Raw genomic sequence first — 20,023 nt, 5'->3', positions numbered from 1 at the left:
ATAGTACTTGTTAAGGATTTACCTGCTTGTTTAAATCATTGCTCTATTGGTTTCTCATCTTCTAGTTATTATTGTGAATAGCATCGGTTTTTTGGCGATGTTAATCGGTCATCGTTTTTTGCAATCATTTTTTCTTTTATTTATGCCATATGGTCAGTATATAGAATGATATATAAAGAACAAATACTCTAACTAGTTGAATCATGTATAAAACATTAAAACGTTAATAGTATATAAAATGAAGGTTTATTGATACATTACATTTTGGTGCTATTAGCTTCTTTTTAACTAGCTAATCTTGCTTGCTTGATAATACATTAATACTAGTTCTCTAAGTAATGTTAAATGTAAAATTTAATTACTATTCTTTGTTTATCTTTTATGTGTTAACTAGAATGATTATAACGAATAAAATGGACTAGCTAGTATATACAATGGCGTTATGTTGTTCTAGTTAACACATAAAACAACCGATAATTGGTAATCCGTATATCTTTTAGAAAGCCTTCTTCTTTGAGATACAATTAATACTTAAACATCTTCTCAAAATCTTAATAATTTGTCTATATTATGATTCAAGTTTACCATGTATCGGTTGATGGCTTAAAGCAAGTAATCCGCCCTTTTGAAATTGTTTCAATTCGATTAAACAATTAAACATTATCTTATCTATACATCTATATCTATACTACCTTATAAATATAAAACGTTTACCTATCTCATTTTTCTTAAAAAAACTTGATCTACCCAAATTATCCATCTCTTTTATCCATTAGTTTGAATATCATCACCTAATATACCTATAATACTTTTAAATCTCAATCACTCATTATTTTATCTTTTCTCAAATCTCAACCACTTATTTTTTTCTCCTCCATAAATCACTTTATTCATCTAATTTATTCAAAATCTTTTATCTCAAATACTATACATTAATAAATTATAAAAATTATATGAGTGTTCTTAAAATTTCATGCTCTTTCATTAGAGATGTCATTCGATATACTTTTGACGAATTTTTAAATTTGAGAACGGAGCCTGTCAGGTAGATCACCCCCTATGATCGATCACCTCCTATGACTTATCACACTGTATGACCTATCACCCCACTATCACCGAATCGCGCAGGCATTTGGCTAGTCAAATAAATAAGGGCATGCTCAAAGCTTTAGTTGTACAAAGCTACCAATTTGTCAAGCAATTTGGGTCTCGATAATAAAAGGTGTGCACAAATCCTATTGTGTAGATCCAGAAGTGTCAAATAACGGCTCAAATTATTGGGTCCGTTATCCATTTGAAATGCTTGAAATAGATGCATGTCAAATGTGCATGTCAATTGTCAAAGATTAAGAAACATATTATATCTAGAGTAGTCTCTCTCTTTGACTTATTAGGCTGTTTATAAACTGACAAATTGTGGACTCATCTCAATGGGCTTGTTTTAATGTTTTAGCCTTTTAGGTACTATGGGTCAAATTTATCCAACATACAATTACGGGTCAAACTTATCCTCATTCTAGGTTGTTTAACCAAGATATCTATAATTAATTTATTGATTTTAACTTTTTTTATTTGTTTAATCAAATTTTTTTATACAATTATCTTATTCAACAATATATTTAACAAATTAAATTTATCGAAACATTTCTTCTATACCTTTGTGCCGGTAGTATGTTACCGTTTTCTTACACAAATATATTAATATCGTCACGACATCTCACACGCTATCTATTGTTGTCACTACATCGTGTGAGCATCCACCTTAGTCCATCATCTTATAATTTGGAACGTATGTCCATACACTTGTAAACATTTTGAGACATTTCAATGCAACTTCATTTTGCATATTCTCTTCCACTTAATATACTTGTTAATTTCCGAGAATTTAATAGAACACAATATCTGGTTGAGTGGTTGTTGATCATTTTATGTTGATGTGTTTTTTTAAAACCGATTAATCTACATTAGTTTCATATATGTTGATGTGGTTAAGTTTTATGGCATCAATGTTATGTCTTGAAAGTTGAAATTAATATTGGATTGCATATATACATAATGATATGAGGTTATTGTTCTGATATGTTATACGTACATTCAAAAGATGATCAATCAATATTATTCCATATCTTAGGTTAATTGGGTTTGCCAGTTACTAAGAAAATAAATTACGTGGCTTGATATTCCTTTTAATTGATTGTTGTAATCTTACGTATTTTAGACCATCTATAACAAGGGTATTTGTGATGACATTGGAGATGTTTATAGAAAGGGTATTGTTGTAAGTGATGAAATGAATGGTATCCATCTTTAGGTGTTTGTGAAGAAGGATGGAGGTAGATGACAAAAATTAGATGAACGATGAATTGGTTTGGCAAAAAATAGTTTGAGAAATTATTGGTTGTTTGTAAGAAGGATAAATATATTATTCTTGTGAGTAAAAAGTGTTTGTGAGAATAATAGATAAAAAGCTGACGTGACATGTTAGTTAGGGTGTTTATTAGATGAATATCTTGAACTGGATGCAAACAATCCTAGTAAAAAAAATCATACATATATAGTAATAAAATACACTTTTTGCAGGACACTTGTACGGTTAAGTTCTACTCTTGTTGTCTTTCATAATCGCATGATCTTTAACAAACATAACATGAGTTGCTCGAGCGTAACCAAACACGTATATATAATTGATATTATATGTTGGATTGAGATCGTATAAAGTTAAAACCAACTTTACCAATAAAGTTAGAGAAACTTATCCATTAAATTAAAATTAATATTCAAGATTTAAAGATAAATTTTGAATCTTTTAACTCTTCATTTTCATTTTAATCTAAAAATCATGATCTATTCATCTTCATTAGTAAAGTTATATTCAACTTTGATAGATCCTCATTTGAACACAAACTATATCAATAATAAAACCAAATGAACAAAGTATTGATTAATTATATTTCAAAGTTATAACCATTCGTAATCATTCTTATCAATGTGTTTTTAATGAGTTGGTGCCGGAGACGAGATGTTAGACTCGGCAGACACAACCGTGATAGATAATTTCATACCCATCTTGCAATCAGATCCTTTAGTGGAAATATAGTAGGAGTCTCCTTGGATGGTAAGCCTAACAGGACTGTGTTGGTGAATCGAGATCGGGTTAGAGTCATCACAATCATCATATGCTCTATTCGCCACTTCCGCGACAGTATGAGCACCATTAGTAAAGTTAAACACTAGTACATCATTGATTCTGAAGGTTTCATGTCCTGCCCACCATCTGTAGAAGCTTTCACTTGGCGGCTTAGCCCACCCGAATTCATCACCAACCGTATGTTCTTTAGCCATAGAACCATGGAATTCCCCGGATACAACCACCATGGCGATAACCAGAAGCATATTAAACTTTACTTTGTCCATTTTTAGTGGCAAATTATACGGTCTTGTTAATAATATAATCTCAAATCACCCCTATAAAGATGATTTGATGCATGAAAGATTGACATTTTGAGTTTTATTTTATAGGCCAAAGAAGAAGTTACATGTTTTTAATTAATTGCATAAATTAATGGTAATTAAAGGTTGTAGGTTTGATCACAGAAGAACATATGGAAATAAGATCACACGCATGAAGACTATATATTATTGTTTCCTATTCAAATTTCCTAGAATATATGCCGTCTTTAAATTTTCATTTGTGTCAAACAAAATGTACACATTAGTGTAGATAAGTTTTTACCTTTTACACTTGATCACCATCATCTTTAATTGGGTTTAGATACCATATATGGTCAGGTAAAATTTGTATTGCTACGAGCACATAAACTATCTGTCTTCAAGAATAATAAAAAAAACGTCTTCTTGTACATAGGTACAAGTATGAGGGCAACAAACTATACTATAATTTATTTTTCTCGAATATTATTAGAAGCTTACTATGTCCGCCAATAGATACACTAATAGATAAAACATGGTCCACATGGAATACTTTGTAAAAGATGAAAACTCCAACCATCGAACTAAAGCTAAAATGACTATAATGATAGGATATTTACAACCATAAAACATAATCAGGCAATCCAACATCCGAACACCTCTTAAATTATAAAAACTAATACTCGTATAAGACTAAAGGGTATGAGTCACCCTCACCCCAAAGACGCACCCAAGTCATATGCAAGTTGTCATCCAAACCGCCTGGAGCGGCAATATGGCCGAGTTGCCATGCCTCCACGGTTTGTAGAAGTCGCTCAACTTTGGACATATTTTATACATTTACAAACATATTCATCAAACTTTAGACACACATTCAACACCCTCGTAGACTCTAACATGCCCACATATATTTTGAGAGGCGGTATAGCGTAAATGGAGTTGAACTAGTCTTACAAAGTAGGTTGAAAAGTAGTATGACACATAACATGTAGTATAATACTCACTTGGCTATTATCCCTACACGACCGACTTTTTAAACAAACACATCAAAATTCCACATTGCCGGAAAATAAAAAAATACAATTGAAAATAATGGCAGCAATGAAAGACCTTACGAAGCTCATCAACGGACTGTCATTAGTCGCTAAAGAGGCTGTCAAACAGAATAAATCGGATTTACAAACCCTAATCAAGCAAACTGTTTTATCAGTCACCGATATTTCCGGTCTCACTAAAGGCAATATTCGTACTTTTAAAATCAGCGATACGAAAGATGATCAAAACAAAGCCAGCGTTGTTTATTTTGATCATACAACGCCTTCCGAAAGTCAGCCTACCAAAATTGTGTCTCCAGTGAATTTGGAGGTCGGTGATTCCAATGTTGCTGTAGCTGTTGATGAACAAACCGCTGTTCGTATACCTGATCCGCCGCCGGAAAATATGCCGGAACCTGTGACGGAAATGCGGCCGGAAGTACCGCCTCAGGTGTTACAGAAGCAGAGGCGGCGGAGGGAGAGGAAGGTTCCTTCCACTTCGTTCTCCAGAGCGCTCGGGTGAGTTTCTTCTTCTTCTTCTTCTTATTATTTTGTCTGTAAACCCTAATTTGGTATATATGTATCTATATGTAGCTGCTGCCTGTAAAGTTTAGGTCATTGTGGCAAGAGTTTGAATCAAATAAAGCGAATCGTATTCACATGTATAGATGACAAAATCACTAGAGACTAGATTCACATTCATATTAGAAAAATGGATGCACATATACTTAGAAATTCGTAGATGTCGGAAAAATCACAGACACACAATTATGCTCTTCGCATATGAATTGTGTATTTATGGTATTTTCCTCTTTTATGCATTTCAAAATATGTCATCCGGTTCTCGTTTTCTACATATTTGAGATTTGAGATGTAATGTAACCTGTCCTTGTTAACATGTAAAAGATATGGCTACGCAAAATATGTTATGATATCGGTTGTTGTTAGGGATTAGAATGTAGGTGTTGATACGGAGGGAGATTTGAGTTATTAATTTGAGTGTGATGAGGATGTGTTTGTTAGAACATTGGGAGGATTGTAGGTGGTTTGATTGCTAACTTATGTTGTTAAGGTTTGCTGGCCTAGGAGCGGGGCTTGCGTGGGGGACAGTACAGGAATCTGCTAAGAGACTTGTGTATGGTACGCCTGTGTCGCAAGGGAACCAGTCTGCGCTTTCGCCTTTTCTATCTGAAAAAAATGCAGAACGACTGGCTCTTGCTCTGTGTAGGATGCGAGGTGCAGCATTGAAAATTGGGCAGATGTTGAGTATCCAAGATGAATCTCTTGTACCTGCTCCGGTAGGCTTTTAAGATCGAATATCTTTTATCTGGAACATGTGAATCTTATTCCTGGTTGGTTGGTTTTTGATATCTGAACCTTTGATCTTTTTTGTAGATTCTGGCTGCTCTAGATATTGTTCGTCAGGGTGCTGATGTTATGCCAAAAAGCCAGCTCAATCAGGTTTTGGACTCTGAGTTAGGCACAAACTGGTCATCCAAATTAAAAAGCTTTGATTATGAACCACTTGCCGCTGCAAGCATAGGCCAAGTGAGTCAAATTAAGTTTTGATCCATTTGTTTCGGTTCATTTTGTTGACTAGCACTAGTTCTATTAAGGATCCTTTATTTATTGAAAGACTCTTAATTTTATATCAGTTTGCAATTTTGCATATGCTATCTGCATTGTTTTGCTACAAACTGTTTTCAGTTAAAACCATGTACGTTACACGCACATATTTGTTTTCCCCGTAGAGTAGAACTACATTGTTGCGTTTTCTCAATTGCAAGTTCTGGAGCTGCATATCAATAGTTTCTTTTTGGAACGATGTGTTCTCATGCTTTTCATCCATTATGTGCTTACATCTTCATAGGTGCACCCAGCTGTCACCAAGGATGATTTGCAAGTTGCTATGAAAATTCAATATCCTGGAGTTGCAGATAGCATTGAGAGTGATATTGAGAATGTAAAATTGCTCTTAGACTATACAAATCTGATTCCAGAGGGTTTGTATCTTGATAGAGCTATGAAGGTAACTATTTTTATTCCAGACTTTTACTGTAGTTGTCATTTTAGAATCTGCTAGCTCTACTTAAAAATGAAATATAAAATATAATATGTGAAGAATCTAAATCTTCTTGAACATGCAAGATTCACTCTTAAGAACCTAAATTGTCCAGATATGATGGGAGTGACAGATATCTTTTGTATCATTTCCATCACAAAAAACTTCATCCAAGACGGTGATGAACTCATCTATTCATTTTATGTGTTTCTAGATTAAAATATGTGAAGAATTCAAATCTCCTTGAACATGCAAGATTTACTCTTAAGAACCCAAATTGTCTAGATATGATGGGAGGGACAGATATCTTTTGTATCATTACCATAAAAAAAAACTTCATCCAAGACGGTGATGAACTCATCTATTCATTTTATCTATTCATAACATTGAAACATTTTGTATTGGGATAGTACAGTATTTATAATACTAAAACCTACTTTTGATCCAGATGCATTTAAAAGTATATGATAGAAAATCGCAAACTTTTTGAATGTCATGTCTTAAGTACTAAATGGGAGTTTAGTAATTGTAACTTTGGTAGATCATTTCTATGAATGGTAATTTGATCAAAGTTTGTTTCTATTTTATATGTTTATCCCTATTTTTAAAATAAAAAAAAGGGTAATGGGGGAACCCTAGCCCCGGTACCACAATTGGATACCCATTGACTCACCCCGTATAATCCGGAAGAAGAAGAAGAAGAAGAAATATTATTCACAGTTTTAAAACATATGGTTGTTAAGAGTGATCTGAAAAACAGTTGATGCTTTAGTCTGAAACCCTTTACAGGTGGCAAAAGAAGAATTATCACGTGAATGTGACTATGTGTTAGAGTCATCTAATCAGAAAATGTTCCGGAAGTTGCTATCAGATGTTGACGGGTTTTATGTTCCATTGGTGGTAGATGAACTATCAAGTAAAAAAGTTCTCACGACCGAACTTGTGCATGGTAAAGACGGATGGCAACATTATCTCTAAATATATCATTACTTTTGACTTTGGGATCCTGAAATTATAGCAAATAAAATCTCCACTTTTACAGGAATTCCTATTGATAAAGTTGCACTTCTTGATCAAGAGACCCGTAATTATGTTGGAAAAAAGTTGCTTGAGCTTACCTTAAAGGAGCTATTTGTCTTTAGATTCATGCAGGCATGTCCTTTATGCACTTTTTGTGTATTTCCTTCCAATGTAATGTCATTTTATAAATTTCTTTTATAGATTCTTATACTGTTTTTCACTTTATTCTGTGCAGACGGATCCAAATTGGGGTAATTTTTTGTACAATGAGTCTACACGAACAGTAAATCTCATTGACTTTGGTGCAGCTCGAAGTTACCCCAAGACTTTTGTTGACAATTACTTGAGGATGGTGAGGTTTTTCGCTATTGGTCCTGCCTATTAGTGGCAAAGTGGGTGGGTAACAGGTCAAAACATGTAGATGTTTTGTTTGGTTTCATACAAGCTGCTTGACCTGCAACAGTTCCTTCATGATCATCTTTTTTAAAAAAAAAAAAAAATTATTTGGTACTCGTAATAATTAGTGTCAAGTATGATTACAGTAGTTATATGAATGTCCATCATAATATGTTTGTTGCATAAAATGATTTAGGAGGTAATATGCATTGAACATATAGTTTGGATCAAGAGACCAAATTTTATCTTACATGTTTCACCTGTAAGAGTTATCAATTTTATCTTCCAAGTAAGTGGGTTGAAATCACCTCCTCGACCCATAGATTTTACATGTAAGGTTCTTTTCAATCACAAATTTATATTTACGACTAGAAAGTAATATTAGTTCATGTGTAATTCAAACAGGTTGTTGCTTGTGCAAATAGTGATCGGGATCGTGTGATCGAGATGTCCCAGAGGCTTGGTTTCTTGTCAGGGAAGGAATCAGAAATAATGTTGGATGCACATGTTCAGGCTGCCTTTGTTGTGGGGTTGCCATTTGCAAAACCTGGGGATTATGATTTTCGTGCTAATAATATAACCCAAAGTCTTTCAAACATTGGTGGAACGATGTTAAGACACAGATTAACACCACCACCTGATGAGGTGTATAGCTTACATCGCAAACTTGCTGGTGCCTTTCTGGGTTGCATAAAGATTGGGGCTCTGGTACCTTGTCGTGACCTTCTGCTACAGGTGTATGAAAATTATCAGTTTGATGACTAGCTATATCGACCGGGTTTCATTCATCACTATGATACGGCTTTATTTTTGTGTATTATGTTGACAGACGGGTGGGTTGATAATCGCCCATGATAGGAAATTGAATGACACAATTCTTTGACATACAAAAGGATCAATGATCAATCGATTGAGGAATGGTCATTTTGAAGAGTAACACAGTACCTTTCCTTTGGCGAATCAAATTGTTGTATTATACTGTAATAATGTTTTATGGGACAATTTCCCCGTTCAATAAATTAGTGGCACATTGCCAATTTCTATGATTTTAATATTGATGCTCTAGACCCTTTCCCTGATTATAAGTAATGAATTTTAATAGTTCTTCGATTGATTACCTTTTTATATTAAGTTTGTATTCTTTTGCGATCCATGTGAGTTTTTTTAGCCAATAAAATTAAAGCAAATAAACACAGTACTTTCATTTCTATTTTGATGATCCATTTGAAATTGTTTTAGCCAAGTGAAATTTTACTTTTTATTTTGGTAATCGGTAATCCATGTGAAATTGATTTTAACCAATGAAATTAAAGTAGATAAACCACAAAAGGAGTTACTACGGTCAAAGTCAACAACGTGGGTATTAATAATCTTCTAAAGGGGGAGGTGGGAAACGGTACTGACATTAACTTCTGGCTTGAGAATTGGGCTTGTAGCGAGCCGCTTCGATTCAGAATCTCCCTTCTGTTCAAATTGGAAAGGGACAAAAAAGCAAGGGTAGTGGAGAGACTTAATGGGTCTTGGAATTGGGTGAGAATGCCTTCCGACCCGGTTGAAGTTCGCGAGATGGATAGCCTCACCAGTTTGATCGGTGGGTTAACAATAGAAAACAAACCGGACAGGTGGGCTTGGCTGGGAGGAGCTGATAACACCTTAACTGTTCGGAATGTAAAAGACTTCCTTCTTGGCGACAAGGATTTCAGTGACAGGTATGTTTTTGATTGGATTAATTGGGTTCCTAAGAAATGTAATGTGTTTATGTGGAGAGCGACAATGGATCGTATACCTACTATGGTTGCGTTGCGGGCTCGTAACTGTTTTGCTTTGGATCCGGTCTGTGTGCTTTGTGGGGAAGAAGAAGAAACAGTAGAACATCTTTTTTGCAAGTGTGAGACGGCTGCTAGAGTTTGGCATTTCATAAGTAAATGGTGTAATACTGCACCATTTTTCATTTTCGACATAAAAGATTTATTGGAGTTTCAGGATACATCGAGGAAGAATAAAATAGAAAAGGACGTTCTGAAGAGTTTGATCATAATCAGCTGCTGGTGTATTTGGAAAGCGAGAAACGAGTTGAAATTTGAGAACATTAAAGTGAGCACCATGAAAATCATTCAAAATATTAGATTACTCGGTTTTTTGTGGTTTAGAAGTAAAACGAAACATAGAGGTATTTCTTGGAGTAATTGGTGTAATTTTGTACTCATGTAAATTGTTGTATATTACACCGCCGGTGTTGCACCGGGGTGAGTGTGAATAAAATATTTACTTTACAAAAAAAAAAAAGTTACCAAAGTTCTTAGGGCGCGTTTGGTTGCAGAAAACAATCTTTATTTTTCAAGATTATATGGAAAACAGAAAACGCGTTCTAATCATGGTTTTTGAAAAATGTTTTTCAAGAAAACAAAAAACAATGTTTTTCACTTTTTAATAGAAAACTTAAAAACATGTTTTTCTTATTTTTCATTTTCATTTTAACCCCCCCATAAAACTTTTTTTCTAGTTTTCTTGTTAAAACTTGTTTCTAAAATTAATAAAACCCCTTTCATTTTACAAAATATTAGAAAAAAAAAAAATAGAAACTATTTTTTACAGCCAAACTAGCCCTAACTTTTTTGTTGCAACTTTGATTATTATGAATATGAAGTTGTAAGTGAAATCCTTTTTATTTAACGACAAAAGTAAGTACCCGCGCGTTACGGCGGTGAGATGGTGGGATGATAGGTCATAAAGTGTGATAGCCAAAGGCTTTAACCGTACGGGTTCCGCCATCGGATTTAAAAATTCGTCGAAAGTATATCGAATGACATATCTAATGAAGGAGCATGAATTTTTAAGAATACCCATATAATTTTTATAATTTATCGATGTACGGTTTGTGAGATAAAAGATTTTGAATGAATTGGGAGAGTAAATGATTTATGGAGGAGAGAGAAAAAAGATGATTGGTTGAGATTTTAGGAGAGAGAAAGAGTGTTTGGTAAATATAGAACTGATAGAAGGGGCACTTTGGAAGAGTAAATGTCGAAACTAGACGGGGAATCTGCTCTATAATATAACGAGAGCAAGTACCCACGCGTTGCGGCGGTGAGATGGTGGGTGATACCTAGGTCATAGAGTATGATAGGTTATAGGAGTTGATATGTCATAGAGTATGATAGTCAAATGCCTTAGCTGTACGGGCTCCGCCCTTGAATTTAAAAATTTGTCAAAAGTATATCGAATGACAACTCTAATGAAAGAGCATGAAATTTTAAGAACACCCATACAATTTTTATAATTTATCGATGTACGGTTTTTGAGATAAAAGATTTTGAATGAATTGGAGGAATAAATGATTTATGGAGGAAAGAGAAAAAAGATGATTGGTTGAGATTTGAAAAGAGAGAAAGGGTATTAGAGTTATTTTAAATAAATACAGAATAGATAGGAGGGGCATTTTGGGGAAGTACTTAAAATCGAGTTCAATGTTGAAAATTTAGGGAAAATCTGCTTTATAATATAGTATAGATAGATATAGATATAGATATAGATAATCATAACCATAATTCCTTGAATTTCTATCTAATTTGGTGATAAGGTGATATGTGTGAAGTCGATTTAGTCCTATTTTGATGATATTTACTTAGCGAGTAAACACAAAAATATTTACCAAAATTCCCAAAATTCCCTTTCTAATTTCGTGATCTTGTTAAAAATAATTCTGGAAAAGTAAATACACCCCCTTTTGTTTAACATTTGCTCATCGAACAAATTTCTTTCAACTTCTATATTTTCAGGCCTTTAAATATATCTAAAAAAAAAAATTCCCTCATTCTACTACACCAAAATTTGACTGATGAAACAGGCCATAGTTTGATTACAGAAAACAAATGATGGAAGTAAGAGAAATAATAGAGAAAGAAGTTCCTGATTGGGATTCGGATGTAATGACCAGCGCACGATTTAAAGCTTTCAGCGGCCAAAAATCTGACTGGGAGCCACGCTATCATTTCTGGAGAGATTTAATTATCAAAATCGCTAACCATCTCGACATCTTCATCATTCGCCCTTCTGTGGTCAGTGTTTGTTTGTGGTGCGAATCCCCTACCAAATTTATTAATCACTCCTTAATTATTAATATATAACAAGTTAATTGATCTTTTGCTCATTCTTTTTATTTTTTTAGGTTAAAAATGTATGGTTTAATAAAGGAGGCTTAATTCCTTTATGTATTGATGATGTATTGGTTAGTTTCTTTTTACTTGCTTTTCTACTAGTAACTAGTAAGTACTATATTTATTAAAAATTTTTTTTTTTCATATAAAAAAAGTAAATGTTATCATTGTTTATGTACTTCAGGTTGAAATGTATAATTGCGGTGAGCTTCTTTCGTGTAGTAGTGATGTTATTGATCCAAAGAGTGGTCAACTCACTCGGTTGTTTCGCAAAGTTAGACATTTCCTTCCCTTGTCTAAACCCGCATTCTCATCCGAAGACGATTACATTGTTTCAACTCTCTTAGAGGTAGGTAGTTAGGTAGGGTATAATAAAACTATATATGCATATAACCGGTAGAACGTGTCATGACTTAACGAAATCAGGGCAAACGACACATAAAGTTAGTCAACTTATACTAGATTTCCCTTTTTAGGTACCAAGCTTTTTAGGTAGCTGCTCTATCATCAAATCACCAATTTCAGTCGAATTTCTAGTAACCATTAGTCAACCTAGAGAGATAAATATTGAATAGGAAGAGCTGATTTGATGTTGGATGTATTGAATTCTTACATTGCATTTTTAAAGCTAGAGTATTCTACTAAACCAGTTCTAGAATAAATGAATAATTGACATGCTCAGGTCTGTTTCTGTATATTTCTAAATACTCATTAGCGTTGTGAATCGTAGATGCACGGTGGTGACGTGTGGAGTGGTAACGACCAACAAAAGTCCTATTTTTTGTGTGCCAAACATAAGTGTGATGTTTATATTAATAGCAATTACCATAAAAAGTTTAGTACCTTGAACATAATATTGCTATAGGTTGAGTAACTTTTTGTGTCATTTGCCTGAAAGGCTGAAAGAAGCATGTCTTGATTATGATGTAAGGTAGTAGTTAATGGGTCTTTATTTTGAATATATAGGAGAAATCTGATGAAGTTATTAAATGTTTGGTGGACGATCACTGGACTTCATCATGCATTATCACGATGAACAAGTTCCAAGTGATTTGTGGAGGGGCAAAAGAAGCATCAGTGATTTTGAGCCACTTGTCAAAACATGGGAAAGCCAAGTACCTTGCTATCAGACGGGAGGATCTTATAGAGGTACTTGTAACCATATTATTATTCTTTAGTCAGTTATGACATTGGTTTGAAACTTTGAATTGTAGTTGAAGCAATAATTACTTATACTCTGAGATTTTCTATAACAGGGTGTGAAAGTCTCGCTTTCTTCCAAGACAGTTTCTGGTATTACAAGTTCAGATTGTGATGTGCTGCATTTGACTTGGACAGCAGAGAAGCTCCAAGTACATATTAATATGATCGATCAACGTTATGTCAAGTAAGTATAGGCTATTTTTGTATGCCAGCTTGTGGATGGTTGTGAGGGATAATTATTCTGTTATAAGACAAATTGTGGTATTACTTTACTATAATATATAAGGGACCGTAGGCGCAATTAATGAATTTGCAAACCCATATAAACTACGGACTTGACTGATAGTGTTGCATATCTTAACATTAATATTCTTCACAATTTGATCGGGATAGTATCTAAGGATAACTAAAGTTTATAATGCTCCGCATCAAAAAAATAAAAGAAACATTACTCTCTAGTGGTTCTCTCAAGCAAGTATAAAAAGACAATTGCTTCATATCTTATGTTGACATTTAAGGCAAAATAATTGATCGCATAAGTTGATTAAAGAAGTTTTTTAAGATGGCATGTGTTATACTGTCATTCTGTAGGTCCAAAATGTTAGCTTTGGCTTCTCTAAAAGCTGGGAACAAAGCTATTGCGTTAAGGCACGCTAGGGAACTGAAGCAGTCCTCTGAAAGTAGAGAAAAATGTGATGTTTTTTTAAGGCGAGTAGAGGAAGTCCTCAGAGCCATAGCTGATGCTGAAGACTCAAAAGAGGTTTGTTCAATCTTTTATTGGTTTACAGGTCAATCTAATACAGTAATTAACAAAAAATGGTTCAGGTCAACTTAATCTGACTCGTATTGGTATAGCCCGTCACACATCCCCTCTGTCTCTCCCATTTTGCCGTCTCTACTCACATGTTACTTTCTTCTGGAAGGTTTTTGAAGCTATTAAAACTGGCACAAAGGCAATGAAGGATAAGATAATCACCATAGAAGAAGTGCAGCACTGCATAGATGAACTTGATGACACAATTAGTTCACAAAAGGAAGTAGATAAAGTCATAGGTACTTCCACAAGTTCCTTAATTTTTGTTATTTGTATTCCTATACCAAGAAAAGAATAGCTTCATCAAGATCTTAGTATCTTTTTCTTAGACGAGTTTATGTGGATTCAGGGTCGGTTTCATCTTATGAAGAATTTGATGAAGATATCGAAGATGAATTGGATAAACTCATGGAAGCAGACAATAAGATGTCATCAGCAGATGGTACCATAAGGGAACATGAAATATCAGAAACAGCTGAATCACTGAGTCAAGCCCTCTCAGATCTTAAGCTAGCAGATAATGCAGTCATGCTGCATGAGCCTGCAGAAACCCCAAATGTATCAAAGGCTCTTGAGCTTGCATAGTCCTGATAGTTATTCCCCGCGTTTGTGTATGTTATGTAACCAAGATTACCAATTATACTTGCAAAAAGAAGCGATCTTGCTGTAAATATGTTGGAAATTCATGTCTCTATTCTTGTTTTTGATGTTCATGATATTGCAAATCTCAATTGTAGCCTAAACAATGGCGTTTACGATCAAATTCATCACCTCACACTCTACAGGATAAGTGATCATAATTTGATGTATGAAATGAACACAAAAGACAGGGAATTTAACTAGGAGTATGGTAATAACAATAATAATTACATTTTTATCATTTTACATAAATAGTTATCTAATAACTAAAAATGAATATATTGATTAAAAAATTTGAGCTCGAGTCTCCAAAAATACTTGGTCAAACTCAAGGTTGACACGTGAAACTCATGACCTACCAAGTTCAAACTAAGTTAAAATTTGAACCCGACTTGGTTCGGTTCGGCTAGAAACTCAAGATCGACACATAAAACTCATGACCAGCTGAGTTCGAACTTAGTTGGCATCAAACCTGACTTGGTTAGGTTCGGCTAAACTTGTTTGTATATGTTGATCAATTTTGTGACTTTTGAAATAGGTAATGATAAACTTATTACAAATTCTTTGTGATATGCAATCAACACAAACATGTTAATATATAATAGAGAAAATGTCACAGATAGTCCCTGTAGTTGTTCATATTATCATTTCACCCCATGTGTTTTTTTTTCGTTGCAAACCGTCCTTTGGCTTTTCATTTTTATTACCAACAGTCCCTAGCACTAACTTCTGTTAGTTTTACGCGTTAAAACTCCTCACGTGCATACCACGTGAGGGTATAATCGTCCTTTTAACAAGCAAGGGACTATATGTGATAAAAACAATTGTTAATTAACAATGTATGTATATATACACTTTATATGCTTATATATACACAAACACATTTTGTATCCAACTTCAACCACCATAACTTTGTCAGTAACAAAATTTAATCAATACTCAAATTCAATCAAGTTTCAAATGTAACCAACACTCAAATTCAATCAATTATTCAATACCCATCTCTTTAAGAACCAAAATCATGAAAGTTCACTCAATAATTATAGTAATAATAAAGATATATACATAGATCACCAGTAATAATATTGGAGTTTTATTGTTTGTTTCTTGAATCAATATGTCCGATGCATACGAAAGAGTAAAAGGGGGAAAGTTAACCGATGACGACGGTACTGCTGCTACTGAAGACGGTGACGTCGGTGATATTTTCACGGCGATCGAAGGCAGAGTAGCAGATAAAGGTCTTTACTCAATCGATGTGGCGTATAAGATGAAATAAGAAGAATTGTTTTCGGTGGAGCTAATAAGTTTAGATTTGGGGAAAAGTAAGTCGGATTTTACTAGATCAATATTTAACCTCTGAATATTCCAAATGTATAGATCAATATACATTTAAAGGAACATGATTGGATGGCTTTTACTAGACAACCATGGATGAGTTGTAATCACACATGCTATGTAAAACTTACTATATATCAGGATCTTTATGTTTTTAGTTGACAACTCACAAAAAAAGCAATAAGTTGTATTTCCATTTACACTTGTACAAAATGGGTTATAGGATACTGTAACGTTTTTATGCGTATAGGTTTCTAAGGCGTAAAGACAACCATAACTCTTTTTTGAGAATAAATAATTAATTTAATTATGTTTAATCTTTAATTTGTATTATGTTCTAAGCATGAAGATAATCATCTGTAGACCCAGATCTTAGGATTTTTATTTATGGTTTTAATCTAATTAAAAATATTTTATGTTAAAATTGAAGAAGATGGAGATGAAAGATCTGTAGAGAGAAAGAGAAACATGAATCTGGATATAGAGTTTTGTGTTTGATCGGATTTTTTTGGTGTTGGTGGCTGGAGAAAGAAGGGAGAAGAAAGAGGAAGAAGGGTGTTTCTTTTTATGTAAATAGACGATTATGCCATCACTAATGACCTTAAACTAACGGATGTTAGTGTCAGAAACTTCTAGCAACGAAAATGAAAAACCAAAGGACGATTTACAAAGAAAAAAAAATATAGGGTGGCGAAATGATAATATGAATAACCACAGGGACCATTTGTGACATTTTCTCTATATAATATTAGGCAAAAGGTAATGATAAACTTAATATAATTTATTATTATTTTTTTTATATAATTGAGTGTTTTGATATAATTGAGTGTTTTTTCTCTTTCGGCTTAGGTTTTACTTTGCTGTTGAGAATATTTTAGGATCGGGGTTCTTTTAGAAGCGGTCTCTCTACTTTTGTATAAGGGTAAAGTTGTCTACATCGTACCTTCTTCAAACCCGGCTATTGCCGGATTAGGCTCATTACCATTACCAATACCGCAATATAAATACAAACACTATATAATATCTACCGTCTAAAACATTAGTCGTTGTATGTGGCAAAAACTTAGATGTAAAATATTCATCACAAACCAGTACCTTTGTGATAAAAAATAACCTAGTCTATTCGCTTATTCCAGTGTCTTGTTTTTTCTTTTCATTTTTTTTTAATAAAATAATCATTATTTTATTATTTCTTTTATTTCCCAATGAAGTAAGCAAGTAAATAACGAAACGAACGGCGCTGGAGGTGAAAAAGAAAAAGAAAAATGGCTGATGCTCCTCCGCCACCTAGGCTGATGAATTTTGTATCAGAGTCTCAGGTACACCAATTAATTAATTAATTTATCATATCAACATTGATTGATTGATTTGTTGATATTTAATTAGCTCATTTTAATTAATGAATGAATATATATTATATATACACACGCAGTTGGAGGAAGCTAAAAAAGCAAGAGGACCAAGAGTTGAGGATGGAACTGCCCAACGAGATCGCCCCCTTTTTGAGGTACCTTTTTCCATCTTTCATACATATTTATCCCCATACTCCTCTTAATCTCTTATGCTGGCAAACTGGTAATAATTAATTTAGTGATTTGTTATTATAGTATCCAAGTTTGTGTGTGTGTAAACACGATAAATGATACGAGTAATAAACAACAATAAAAGCACAAAACAACAACACAGCAGCAACTTAATAGATATATTGGTGATGGTAAATTCAGTGGCTATATTAGATAGGTTACATGGGTGTGAATAAGTAATACCAAATGTCATCTTCCACGGGTTTTGGGTCCTAATACCACGACGGTGTATGGGGGTTGAGATTTGAGATTCTATACAAGGTAGAAAGACTGCTTCTAGGTTCTTAGTTAGAAAAGGACCTTTGGCCTTGCAAGACATGAGTTTAGAACCCGAGCTCTGTCTCCATAGACAAGGGTATCAACCACTTGATCTAACTTTGCTGGTTTTTCAAGAACAAAAAGTATCTGCGAGTAACAACATATTTTTGCTGGAACTAGTGTTGTTTGATGGTTTCAAGAATTTGAGTTGAAACCGATGATAAAAAGTTCGAGGTTGACACTTTCTCTATTTATAATAGGTTTGCATATAATAAAAATACTATAGGGTAACAACTAACAACAACATTTTTGGTCTGTCTTAATTGGAAGAACTTACTGTTCTTTGGATTTGAAGTTGGCCCTGATTAAGCTTTTGCCTGGAGGAACAGAAAGTTTTGTGTATTTATTTGGGGAAGGGTTTTAACTTGAATTTAATCCTTGGAAACGATATCGTATCTTGTACTATGTCAGGGAAAAAATGACAACACACGGAATTCTCATTAAATTTACACAATTAGGAAAGTCACAGCTTACTAGGTAAAGAAATACTTGAAAACGAGCCAACTTTTAATGTTTGGCCAAAACTTAGTATGTTTATCCTATTCGAGTAAATGGAATAGCTGTTTTGTGCTAATAAAATGAAAAAACTGAACATAAGGTGTTATACTTTTTACTTTGCAACGGGCCTAAATTACACTTAAATTACATCACTATGTTTCTTGATAAGTTTGAGTTGAAGATCCTTCAATGAAGTTTGGAACAAAGGCTTTACTCTTATGATCCAACCAAGAAAAGCTCTTTATGCTCCTTCTTCACTCATGGCTTTTGTGAATAGTTAATGCTATAAGCCAATAGTACATTTTGGTGTGTATTACTTTTGCATTCATTGATAATCTTTTCAAGCTTGTTCTTTTTCAATATCTGGTTGATAAATAACTTGCCGCAGATCTTAAAGGAGAATAAGGACAAAAAAGATGCAGAGTTTAATGAAAGGTTTAAGCATAGTGAGTGGAATCACATAATTTCATTTGATGCTTTTGGAAGTTTGTTCAATTTGAAAAAATTGCCAGACAGTTCATTGCTCGTTTTCATATTTATTTGTATTGCAGGACCTCCAAAAGCATTGGATGATGATGAGACTGAGTTTCTTGATAGCCTGGAGCTGGTTATAATCCTTTTTGATATTATTTTGCATAGCAAGTAGCATTTGCGTGGGTTCTAGATGGTTGAAATTAAGGACCTAGGTTTTCTTATATTCAGATTTTTATTTTCTGCAACCTGAAATTGCTCATTTGTCTCTGTAGTCGAGGAGGGAATATGAACAGCAATTAGCAAGTGACGAAGCCCAACAGTTGCGCAGTTTCCAAGTAAGTTTACTATGTGTTTTTTGAGCATTTCCCTGCACCTAAAGGCGATATCGCTTTTCATGTATGATGATTTGTGACGCACATTTTTGTTGCCCCTTACAAAACCATCTTTTATATGTAAAATGCAGGAAGAAGTGGCTGCACGATCTGCCGTTCTACATGAACTGAAGGAAACACCTGTTGTTTCTTCTAAACCTCCGGTTAGAGTTGATTGTTAGATATTACTCACTGATTGTAGAGTAGGGACACAAACTTTTGACATTCATTGTTGAAGTGGCATTCCTACACAGGCTTGTAATAATCATTTGTGTATTTGGCTTCTAGGAACAAGCATTCGCGGAGAAGAAACCACGTGCACGTTCGGTAGGAGTAGTTATAAAAGTGAAGCCTCAAGCAAAGAAACCAAGAACAGATCAGCAGGTCAACTCTGATGAATGCAAAGAGATTTTGACAGAACACCATTCTGCCACTATTAGCACTACTGATACAGAGATACCTTCAAGGCCTATCCAAAATGCTGTCACTGGCGGGCTTGTTTCATATAGTGACGAAAGTGATGATGAATAGATATCAGTTTTTAGTATTTCAGTTTGTGCAACATAACCTATTAATGGCTCAGTTTTTGCTTAGAGACTGAAATGGTAGTGGGAAGAGTGGAGCCAGATACTTTTTTGTACTTTAATCAGTTAAAAATATATTTTTAACACCTATTTTCAAAACCAA

At 33.9% G+C, this 20,023-nt stretch overlaps 5 protein-coding genes across 6 annotated transcripts; 4 read left to right on the top strand and 1 right to left on the bottom strand.

Moving 5' to 3' along the window:
• Positions 1-2,994: 2,994 nt before the first annotated feature.
• Positions 2,995-3,414, bottom strand: LOC122592133 (umecyanin-like). Its single transcript, XM_043764341.1, has one exon. It carries the CDS (start codon positions 3,412-3,414, stop codon positions 2,995-2,997), a length of 420 nt encoding a protein of 139 aa, XP_043620276.1.
• Positions 3,415-4,437: 1,023 nt separating this feature from the next.
• Positions 4,438-8,993, top strand: LOC122592683 (protein ABC transporter 1, mitochondrial). The gene is made up of 8 exons (XM_043764968.1): positions 4,438-4,982; positions 5,536-5,761; positions 5,859-6,011; positions 6,334-6,492; positions 7,315-7,474; positions 7,568-7,677; positions 7,781-7,897; positions 8,347-8,993. Exons 1-8 carry the CDS (start codon positions 4,522-4,524, stop codon positions 8,704-8,706), a joined length of 1,746 nt encoding a protein of 581 aa, XP_043620903.1. The 5' UTR covers positions 4,438-4,521; the 3' UTR covers positions 8,707-8,993.
• A 484-nt stretch (positions 8,994-9,477) lies between these two features.
• Positions 9,478-10,152, top strand: LOC122592132. The gene has a single exon (XM_043764339.1). The coding sequence runs from the start codon at positions 9,478-9,480 to the stop codon at positions 10,150-10,152; it is 675 nt and encodes a 224-aa protein (XP_043620274.1).
• A 1,544-nt stretch (positions 10,153-11,696) lies between these two features.
• LOC122593245 (charged multivesicular body protein 7) lies at positions 11,697-14,828 on the top strand. Of its 2 annotated transcripts, XM_043765631.1 has the most exons (8): positions 11,697-11,999; positions 12,110-12,169; positions 12,283-12,447; positions 13,065-13,247; positions 13,355-13,485; positions 13,893-14,061; positions 14,225-14,354; positions 14,465-14,828. In XM_043765631.1, exons 1-8 carry the CDS (start codon positions 11,814-11,816, stop codon positions 14,698-14,700), a joined length of 1,260 nt encoding a protein of 419 aa, XP_043621566.1. In that variant the 5' UTR covers positions 11,697-11,813; the 3' UTR covers positions 14,701-14,828. The 2 variants fall into 2 exon arrangements, with proteins under 2 accessions (XP_043621566.1, XP_043621567.1); XM_043765632.1 differs by lacking the exons at positions 12,110-12,169; positions 12,283-12,447 and having other exon boundaries at positions 11,700-11,999.
• Positions 14,829-17,285: 2,457 nt separating this feature from the next.
• LOC122592864 (PSME3-interacting protein) lies at positions 17,286-20,023 on the top strand. The gene is made up of 7 exons (XM_043765184.1): positions 17,286-17,411; positions 17,525-17,599; positions 18,880-18,937; positions 19,043-19,098; positions 19,238-19,300; positions 19,429-19,500; positions 19,625-20,023. Exons 1-7 carry the CDS (start codon positions 17,358-17,360, stop codon positions 19,865-19,867), a joined length of 621 nt encoding a protein of 206 aa, XP_043621119.1. The 5' UTR covers positions 17,286-17,357; the 3' UTR covers positions 19,868-20,023.

Source organism: Erigeron canadensis, chromosome 3 (genome assembly GCF_010389155.1).
Source record: "Erigeron canadensis isolate Cc75 chromosome 3, C_canadensis_v1, whole genome shotgun sequence".
In the NCBI taxonomy this organism is placed as follows: Eukaryota; Viridiplantae; Streptophyta; class Magnoliopsida; order Asterales; family Asteraceae; genus Erigeron; species Erigeron canadensis.
This window is presented reverse-complemented; position numbering and strand designations above follow the sequence as displayed.